Genomic DNA, 10154 nt, shown 5'->3' on the forward strand with positions numbered 1-10154 from the left:
AGTAATGTGGAAGTTTGACTGCATGAAATCTTTCAAAAGGTACATCTAGAGTCGTACATAGACACGGGAAGTGTAAATGTGAATCAGGGATTTATGACCTCTCAGGAACACTTGCTTCATTCACAAGTATCGTGTTCATAGATGTTTAAGTGAGGTTCTAATAATTAGTTTGTGAGAGTGTATTTACTGGAGGATTCGGTGTTAATACTATTGTTCTTACCAAATCATCCGATGATATTTATACCATCGATACTACGGGATAAACATCTTTGTGCCGAGTTTGTTCTCTCTATCTTATTTACGTTTCTGTATTTTACATTTTTGCAGTTTACCTTCTTAGATAAATTGCAAGCGCTTTGATCGGTAGAGTAAACACACTAGATAAACCTATAGTATATTTAGATAAAAATTAATATAGATTTATCTTGTATAGTTTTTGGAGCCAAATAGATTCTAAGCGTCATAATTCACCCTCTCTTAGGACGTCAGCGATCCCTTCAATCGGGGAAGTTAGGAGGCGACGGGTGGTCCGTGTTCAGGCAGTGCGGCCAGGCAATACGGGGAGGCTAGGCATCGCTGTGTCGGGGAAGCCGCGCGGGGAGGCTGGCTAAGTGAGTTGGGCTGGCCAGCTGTCGGGCTGTGTGAGTTGGGCTAGTCTTAGGCTGGGATTTTGAGCGACTCATAGGCACTCACAGGTGAAACTAGAAACCCAAACTTGACCTAACCTAATTTAGGTATTCGATCCACCAGACCTGTGGGCGAAAATCTAGATATAAAACTAGATCGATCAGGTGCAGAAGCCACGGATACCCGAACCCCTAGGTCCAGTTGACATACCTATGATGGTGGCTCAAGGACAGTGCAGATTTGGGGGGAACAAGGGAAAAAAAAGAACTAGTTCCCCTTTTATAGAGAGAGGGGAGGAATGGAGAGGCGATGATGAGCTGGCGCAGGACGTGCACCCAGTTGAGCAGCGTGGCGGCCACCTCCTAGAAATTGCATGGCGCGACAGGGCAGCCATTAGTACTCACCTATAGCGGACGCCAAAGTCGCACACGCCATGCTTTCGATGTGTGCGTTGAGAGAGCAGAGAGAAGGGATATGCGACACGGAAGTCGCTGGTGCATTTAATGCGCTGGCCGTGGTGGTGAGACAACGCGGTGGGTGAGCTGGAGGTAGAGGACGATTCCAACGCGTGGGTCCCGTGTGATAGCTAAGGGAGAGAGCGGGATGGCGTGACGGGCTACTACTCGCGCGCATTTGTCACGGTGCCGGGCTGACATGTGTGGGGAATGGGCCGAGGAGGCGCCCAATGTGCGCAGGAGCGGAAGCGTAGAGGTGAGCAGGCCAAGCGAGTTGGTGGGCTGGCGCAGAGAGGAAAATGGAGAGGGCGGCCCGAGAGGGCTGACTGCTCGGTGTAGTAGTGTAGCATTCCTGTAGATAAGCCCAGAATGAGTCTTCTGTTACTGTACTAGTACCCCTCATGGCGGCCCATGTGGGCAGCACTTGGTGCGGCCTATTCAGCCTGCGGTCCTTGAGCTGTTCCGTTTCTTTTCCGAGACAAGTCTTGCTGCTGTGAGCCTGGCAACAACAAACACCATCTTTACAAAGAAAATCAATAACCCAACATAGAATTCAGGGTTGTCTCTATAGTGATGTTTACATCAAGAAACCTTGCCATTGTACTGCAACAACATTAATATTTTATCTGTTTTTTTTCCTTTAGAATGGCAGCTCATCTCTGATCTCTGTTTTGCATTTTCGGCAGGGTAAATGTTTTATCCTTGCTGCCCAGAACGATTGCTTAACCCCATGTAATACTATAGTAGTGGGTTTAATGGACTTCAGAAATTAGCAGTCTCCAAGGCCTGGACTCTGGTGTAGTGTGGTCTGACCAAGAGAAGTCGAGTAATGTGGAAGTTTGACTGCATGAAATCTTTCAAAAGGTACATCTAGAGTCATACATAGGCACGGGAAGTGTAAATGTGAATCAGGGATTCAGGACCTCTCAGGAACACTTGCTTCATTCACAAGTATCGCGTTGAATCCGAGTCCAAGCGTCCCAGTGCATCGTACATGCATGATAAACAGAGTGAAACTGGCATGGTATCTTTGTGTCATTCCGTCTTCAGTATTATTTTTCCTTCGCTCGCCTCGTTCCTAGCCGACGCGAATTGGTCGGGGCCTCCGTGTTTGCATCGCGCTGTTCTTGGTAACAAGTGTGGAGTGCGGACTACTCATCGTCTTCTTTGGTTTTCCCAGGTTTGGGAATCGGAGTGAGGAGGCCTAACCCGCGGCGCGCACCCTCTCTCTTAAGTAAACGGTGGTAGCCGTCAGCTCCGCCTTCTTTCAAAAAAAAAAAAAAAGGTTTGGGAATCGGAGTGTAGCATGACTCTGTTTGACATGCAAAGATGTACTAATTCTTTGGTCTAAAAAAAGATGTACTAATTCTGGCTTAAGTGTCTTGGAGCGTAGTCAAAGAGACAAAGACCCATGGAAACAAGCGACGAAATGGAAACAGAACATATACTAGCTGGATACTATCTTGAAGCCAAAAGCCCGAAATAGTCTAGGCACGGTGCAAGTCATCCAACATAGTCAGTCAGTCCTGATTCCTGAATATTCTCTCTCTCTGTCTCTAGTTTCTAAGTAACTGTAGTGTCAAACGTTATTCCCTAACTGAAATATTCAGCATAGAAATGTATTTCAAGGCCTGAAACACTACCTGACTTCTGCTCTGCAGCACCGAGTTCTGGTCGATCGACACTATAATTGAACATATGGCTGTGCTTAATACTCAGTTTTGAACTGCTACTGATGTTGGATTTTGCCTGAAACCCCCATGCTTACTGGGCCACAGGAGCCACTGTCCCATGCCACACGTGCACGGGCGCAATGCCGATGTGCCAGGCTCGGCGCACCACGCGGCTAGCAGCGTGTGTACACGCACAAACACGGCTTAAGCACATCGATTAGCCGCGCGAAAGTACAGGGGGATTAAATTGGGAGTCTGCATCCTGAAAAAATGGGATCCTGAATGCTAACAAACTTATTACTACTACAGGATCACGCGTGCCGAGGTCGCGTGAGAAGAAGAAAACTTGAAACGGAAGGGTTTGACTCACCCGATCGAATAGGGGTAGGAGAGGCCGCACGAGCGGGTGTGGCACGGCCCGACCGAGGTCAAGCAAGCAAGAGACAAACCACGCACCGTTCGAGGAGAGAGAAGGAGCAGCTTCGTATGGCCCACCCGTCAGTCAGCCACCGATTAGCATCACCATTTCAGGTTTTCAGGTTTCAGACACCATGAATCCATGATGTATGAGCATTGAGCTCAAGAAATATCCTTGCAAATTACGCCACTGAAAATATGTAGAAAAAGAGTATTAGCATAACAAAAAATTTCTGAAAGATATTGGTAGCAGTTAGTACTGACAATGGGGCCCATGCAGTCATGATTGAAAAACACTGGCACAAGAATGAGTAGAAACTCTCGTTTGAAAATTGCGTCGGTTGCTACGAACCGACCACTAGCCTCCGTGCTCAGATATTTGACCCTAGAACCCTCTATAAACCCCTATGAGTGATCCCTTTCATTTAATCCTAAGCTTCTTACACTGTTGGGTGCTTGGAGGACAGGGTTTGGAAAATATGGCCCATGGGATTTTGGGTTGCATATTTTTTTCCTTAAACTTTGTTTCTGGTTGCAAGAGAGGAATGAGAAGGTAGCACTTGGATCCATGCAGGATTTTCGCATCAATGTCTGTAGAAGTTCTGTTGATGTGCCCAATGCAGCACCATATGCACGAATGAGCAAGTCCGAAAATTTGGCTTAAACAATGATGGCATGCAACTATGATGGTGACCTAATGATCAGTGAGGTTCCTTGGATTTTCTCACGTTTCTTGGTGACCTATTCACCTTATTTCATCCCTGGTACCATGGTGCACACATCAAGCATGTAAAAGTAATATCATGTCAGAACAATTTCTTCAGAAGAACAAAAGTTTTTTGGTTACTAGATAATAAACCAAAACATATAAAGGTTGCCAAGTAATCCTTGCTTGGAGCAAGTATTGGCTGCCAATAGTCAAGAAAGGTGTGCATCCCAGTTAAGATTGGTGATCATCAAGGACAAGCAAAACCAGAACTTTCATAGTGATAACCAAATGGACACAAAACATTATTCCTAAACGACAAAGGTAGTTAATAGGTCAAATTTACAAACCCTGCGTTGGCAGCACACGGTAAGGATAGAGAAACGATGATCTGGAGATGAGCATCATCTTAAATTCTCAACACCCCCTTATAGTACATACAAACCCCTTTGGCCGTAATACCTCACCAGCAGCGAATATATCACTATCTACGGATTAAAATAATGATTGAGGATTGAGGTTAGATTTCACACAGGTTTGACTAATCACAAGCTTACAAAAGCCAGAGACATTATAATCGGTCCATACAAGAAAGATAATTTTTTTCGTCAGACATGACTCTGGATTGTAGGTCTAAACCAGGGAAGGGAAATGCAACACTTCCGTCAGATTAGCTAAAATCCACATTGATTAGATGGCAAATGGAGCAGTGTACCAGATCAGCACTTCATTTGCTGTAATCCATAACTGGGTGGAATGCATAAGCTTTTCTACAAGCAGTTTCATGGCACGAATTTTTTCTCCATATCTGATTTGACAATTTGAACAAAGAGAAAATCCTTTCTTATTTATAAATGACGTAGATTATGCCATGTCACAGAATATTAGAGATGCCAATAAATGATAGAAAATTTCTCTATTTTCTGTCGGAGGCAATGCTGGAACTATAGGATTACCTCAAATATTAATTTTGATCAACTCATGACCACAAAATGAGGAAGCAACATGTACATTTTTCTCTGCAATGTTTTCCAAATCCTTCTTTGTTCATGTCTAGAAACCTCCTCTTAAATTTTTTATATAGGTGAGAGAAAAGGATAGGAATGAAGGGGAAAGGCATGATCCGAAAAGGATTTTTGGATCAGGAGAGAATGAAAGGTATGTGTACATACCGATGTAAAATATAGATGCTGTCAGAGAGATTTAGACTCTTATTGTTCCAATACAATATTGTACTTGGAATTTGCAAGTCCTGTAATGCCTTGGGAATTGTTCCTTATAGTTCATCCATAGAAATTCAAGGGAACACAATAAAAAATTAATAAGTTAGCCATCTAGAGAGCTAGCTTATTCTGTGAGGAGGCTTAATTATAAGCAACAGGACATACATTAGATGCAAAGTACTGCACAGTTAATTAGTTTATTAATTAGGTGAGTATTAAATCAAAATATTGCTAGTCCCAAACATACTGCTGAATTTGTACATCTCATTGAGATCCTCATCATGGAGGGGAAGTAAAGACTAACGAGACCCTACATGAGTTCAACAATAGGTGAGGGTTTTAAAAATTCTTCTATAAGAACTGTTCTTTAGTGCACGCATGGGTGCGAAAGGTTAGCCAAATAGTAGGAAGGGCAAACCCTACAAAGTGAGTCACCAAGAGAGCTAGGACTACAAGTCTGTACTTAAGCTTGGGCTTGCTTTTTCTCTTTAAGTATCTGCATGTTGTTGTTCTCTCAGAGCGTTTGCGCTAGCTTTGCTCAAATTTTAGCTCCTTGCTGATAGGAAAACAGGCAGTGCTTAGAGCTACCTTGATTATAGGTCTGAACAAATTGTCCTTTTTACCTCCAGTAATCAGTAGAAACCAAAATCTTTTAGCTAGTGCCTATCGAGCGAAGTCTGACACTACAGATTAACCATTAGGGTTTGTAGCTGGAAACTTCTTGTAACCAGAACTAGGTGAGCACTGCTTGAGCTACACAACATCCAGCCAGTTGTTTGTTTTACTGTGGTAAACGTATGGATGAGATCAGAAGTGATGACATGGAGAAGCAAGACGAAGTTATGTTACCTGGCTTCAGGTTTCATCCAACTGATGAAGAGCTCGTCAGATTCTACCTCAAAAGGAAAATCCAGCAGAAGTCTCTCCCCATTGAGCTCATCAAGCAGCTGGACATCTACAAGTATGATCCATGGGATCTCCCAAGTAAGCTTCTATGCATCTCTTTCCCTTGTTAACTACCTTCTGTTTGTCTACACAAATCATAAAAAAAAAAACTTGATCATGGGGAGAAGACATCCCTGGCTTTGTCTTAAAAGAGGTGAGTACTTAACCCTTTAGGGAGATACTCATACAATCTACGAGGACCCGGGTTTGAGCCTGAGTGAGCGGCCTCTCAACTAGAGGCTCTACCAACCGAGCTATCACTTGGTTCTCTGTCTGCACAAATCATTAAAGAGCTAAGAAACCTTTCTGTTCTAAGATAAGGGAATTTCTCTACATGATTCTTCTTTTCTGTACGAGTAGCGTGCAGCATGTTTCATATTGCTAATACTACGCATCTTGGTAAATCTTCAAAGAAGTTTACATGCATCTGTTAGTTCGTCTGTCTCTTTAACGTTTTGCTCAGAACACAAGAAAAAGTTACTAAATAGTGTTTTTCCCCAGTTGCAATACTCAACATCCATGCATATGAGGCCAAACTGGTCCTAGGGTAAAATTTCAGAAATATCAATAGTAAGGTTTGCAAACCTATCATAATAACAAGCTTACTATCCAGATGTATTTATCATGTTTAGCGTAGATGCTCATCAAACTTTATGATATCACATGATTCCAGCTCTGAGCTTATATGATCCTATAAGTTCTTGCCAAGGTTATGCTTTCAGTTATATGACGCTGTGCTGCATAATTGATTCAGGGTTGGGCTATCCAAGTTAAAAGAGCATGCATGCAGTGCATAGCTTATATTTGCTCGCATGAATGTGTAGTACATATGCATCTTATGTGTTGACCTTCTGGGCCTCAATTATGGAACCTAATTTTAACTGGATCTTCGGTTCTAAACGTCACAATAAAAAAAGGCATGAAGCTCACATACAGTTACTTACAAAATCTTGTTTCTTCTCCACAAAGAACTAGCAAGTACTGGAGAGAAGGAATGGTATTTCTACTGTCCAAGGGATAGGAAGTACCGGAACAGCACAAGACCTAACAGGGTAACCGGAGCAGGCTTCTGGAAGGCCACTGGAACCGACAGGCCGATCTACTCTTCCGATGGGAGCAAGTGCATAGGCTTGAAGAAGTCTCTTGTCTTCTACAAGGGCAGAGCGGCCAAAGGTGTCAAAACCGATTGGATGATGCATGAATTCCGGCTGCCGTCCCTCATTGACCCATCATTGCCGCAGAAGCCACTTGAGAAGACCATTCCACCAAATGTAAGCAACTTGCATGCTGCAATATTTGAGGAAAAAAAATAGCACTTAGCTTTTTAATCGATACAGAGGTAAAAGTGTAATTTACGTGGTATGCCCTCTAAACCATTCAGAACAACACTGAACAATACATGTTCTCCAAAGATTACACTAACTTGCAGTATGAACTGCAAAGAGCCTGGCGTCTATAGCACTATTGAAATGGTTAAAACATAGCCCATTTTAGTGCAATTGCTGCAGTATATTTGTATCTTTCCCCTGTGTATATTGTTGAAATAGAAGATATAAATCACCTTTCATATGAAAACCACTAACCAACTCTACTTATTTTCCTTTTAATGAACAGGATTCCTGGGCAATCTGCAGGATTTTCAAGAAAACCAATTCAACAGCGCAGAGAGCGCTCTCTCACTCATGGGTCTCTCCTCCCTTATTCGGCACAAACGAAACCTACATTCCTCCGGCCTCACAGGCCACACAGAGAAGTCGGCACAGCTCAGAGAACACATCGTCTACAATGACTGACATCGTCTCCTCCACCATCCAGTTCACTGGCAGCAGTTACATGCGTTCAGTAGTTACCTCTTGCCACAATCCTCTGAGCATCATTGACAGCAGCAGCAGGCCAGCTACGTCGATAGTGTTTCCTCCACCATGTGCAGAGCATCAAACCATGAGTGTCCTCTCAGCAATCCCGCTTGATCTTCCAGCGGGGATGGATATTGCATCAACGGTCCTCAACGCATCGTCCATTTCACTCCAGAACATGGGCAGGATCCCCACAAACATCGAGTTTGGACAACCACAACACTGCAATAGCAGCAGCAGCATGGTCAATAGATGCACGGTTGATTTGCCTGACGTTGGCAACAGTGTCAATGGCACTCCACGGTCGATCAACTTCCCATTCAACCTGCAAGGAGTGTTGCATGATGATTGGAGGATGACCTTCCCTTGGGACTCTCTCCCTTGCACCACCGAGCTCTCAACAAGTTACCAGTCGACCAAGTGCTATACTTAGTTTGTTCTCTGTACTAATTTAGGCTTGGTTTTAGAGTGCAGTAGACAGTAATACCTACCTCCATCTGCTAGTTGCTGTTAGCATGAAGAAGTATTATAATTCCATCGTGTTAACAGTGAAGCTAGCAGAGTTATTAGGATGCATTTGCGTGACTAAGTACCTTATGTGGAATGTAGGAGCGGTTGCGATCCTCGCATCGCATGTGTAACTCTGTAAGACTGCAAGTCTAACTTAGCATCAGTTTTGTTCATAGCTCCATGTACCCGGAATGTGTCCAATGAAGTAGGTCCCTTGATCACACCAGTTCTCTACTACTCTTGTTTCCCTTGGTATCCAGAACATGAGGAATTATTGGTGCACGTAATTCAAAGATGGACGAATGCTACGAATCAAACTCTCGTATGGTAGTAATACAAGGGAGCTTACTTGCTGCGTAATAGCGATGTCGCTGTGCGCCGTAGCAGGTAGGGCCTGGACTCTGGATCGGTCCGACTACGTACGGGGACGGTTGGGCTACGAGGCCTCGCGCCGTGAGGCGCCCTGGTTCGCGCGCGCGATCCATGCACCGCGCGGCGAGGTTTCGCCGTCGCGCGAGGAAGTTTCTCTGGGGCATTTCGACGAACGGGTGGCACGCACGCACGCCCAGGCTTTCGACTTGGTACACTGCACCAACAACTGAGCTTAGTTAGCGGCGGCGGGCGCCGGCAAGTCGACCGCCACAGCGCTTTGCTGAGTAATTGATACCGAAACCGCGATCTCGACGGAGCAAACGGAGTTTTTGGGCGGCAGGTGAGATGATCGAAGAGCAGTTGGCGCCGCCCTGGACTCGTGCAGAAAATTGGAGAGCCCCAATATGCGGTTTGACATTTGTTTCTGGCCCGCTTTCGGAGGAGCTATTTAACCTTTTGCCATTCTCTTCCATGACTCTCTAAATTCTATCCGTCTTTCCTGTTTTGCCGCTGGAGAGAAAAAATATTTTACTCGTATGCCACTTTCGACACTTAGGAGATAATAAATTAGGGTAAAATTATCCTTTTTTTTTTTCTTATACCCTCCTTCCTCTGTTCTCTCCAATTTCTCGTCGCCTTTACCATTGGCATTGGCATTGCCATCGTCGCCGGCAGCGCCCATCCGTGGCCACACGTTCCCATCCATGCCCACATGCACTAAGGAGCAGATAGGGATATTGCACGCCGACAAGTAGTAATACCGTGGGCAAATTGGATCTAATTCAGGCCTCGCATATAAGGTTTACAAATTCGTTTACGGTGGAACGAATTACATTGAAAATCGTTTGGTTTTATCAAGCCCTTCCAGTTTTATTAATTTCAGTTAAGTTAAAAAATCAAAAAAAGATCAACCTTGTAAAATCGATAACTAATTTATTTGGGCTTCAAATTAAGTGAAATAAATTTGTTGATTTTCTTGTACATGATCTACAAGATTGAAGTGTTTATACTCATGAAAAAGTTATATATTTTTTGTGAGAAAATATAATTGCTAAACATAGTTAAATGTATAGTTAATTCTTTGCTAATCCAAAAATCATGAAAGTAATTTTATTGGTCTTCTTACATGATCCAATATCTTTTAAAAATACATGAAATTATGAAATAGTTATTGTAACATGCAGGATTGACTAAATATGTTGTAACTAGATTAATTCATAAATAACCCATCGCACCTCCAAAATTAGTTCCCCTTCGATACGCATAGTTGATGACCAGATATCCCTATTTTAAATAAGTATTTGCACAATAAATTTTACCAATCGTCGACAATAGCTCATTAGGTTTCGCAGAGGACTTAGAAGCCCATT

The 10154-nt window shown here is 43.5% G+C and overlaps 1 protein-coding gene and 1 long non-coding RNA gene across 8 annotated transcripts; one reads left to right on the plus strand and one right to left on the minus strand.

Moving 5' to 3' along the window:
• Positions 1-1908: 1908 nt before the first annotated feature.
• LOC133919790 (uncharacterized) lies at positions 1909-9559 on the minus strand. Of its 7 annotated transcripts, XR_009909971.1 has the most exons (8): positions 8762-9559; positions 8496-8660; positions 7897-8409; positions 7075-7333; positions 6214-6319; positions 5951-6132; positions 3126-3362; positions 1909-3017 (listed from the first exon to the last, which is right to left on the minus strand). It is a non-coding gene; the product is annotated as an uncharacterized LOC133919790 (long non-coding RNA). The 7 variants fall into 7 exon arrangements; XR_009909973.1 differs by lacking the exon at positions 6214-6319 and having other exon boundaries at positions 7091-7333; positions 8762-9558; XR_009909969.1 differs by lacking the exon at positions 6214-6319 and having other exon boundaries at positions 6991-7333; positions 8762-9558.
• LOC133919789 (putative NAC domain-containing protein 94) lies at positions 5899-8335 on the plus strand. Its single transcript, XM_062364296.1, has 3 exons — positions 5899-6085; positions 7016-7317; positions 7661-8335. Exons 1-3 carry the CDS (start codon positions 5899-5901, stop codon positions 8333-8335), a joined length of 1164 nt encoding a protein of 387 aa, XP_062220280.1.
• Positions 9560-10154: the final 595 nt, after the last annotated feature.

This window comes from Phragmites australis, chromosome 5 (genome assembly GCF_958298935.1).
Source record: "Phragmites australis chromosome 5, lpPhrAust1.1, whole genome shotgun sequence".
Classification (NCBI taxonomy): Eukaryota; Viridiplantae; Streptophyta; class Magnoliopsida; order Poales; family Poaceae; genus Phragmites; species Phragmites australis.

Bases quoted from the DNA above. Each gene is read 5' to 3' on its own strand.
- LOC133919789 (XM_062364296.1), top strand. From the start codon at position 5,899: ATGGATGAGATCAGAAGTGATGACATGGAGAAGCAAGACGAAGTTATG. The intron at 6,086-7,015 runs GTAAGCTTCTAT...TTCTCCACAAAG, and splicing joins TGATCCATGGGATCTCCCAA to AACTAGCAAGTACTGGAGAG. The intron at 7,318-7,660 runs GTAAGCAACTTG...TTTAATGAACAG, and splicing joins AGAAGACCATTCCACCAAAT to GATTCCTGGGCAATCTGCAG.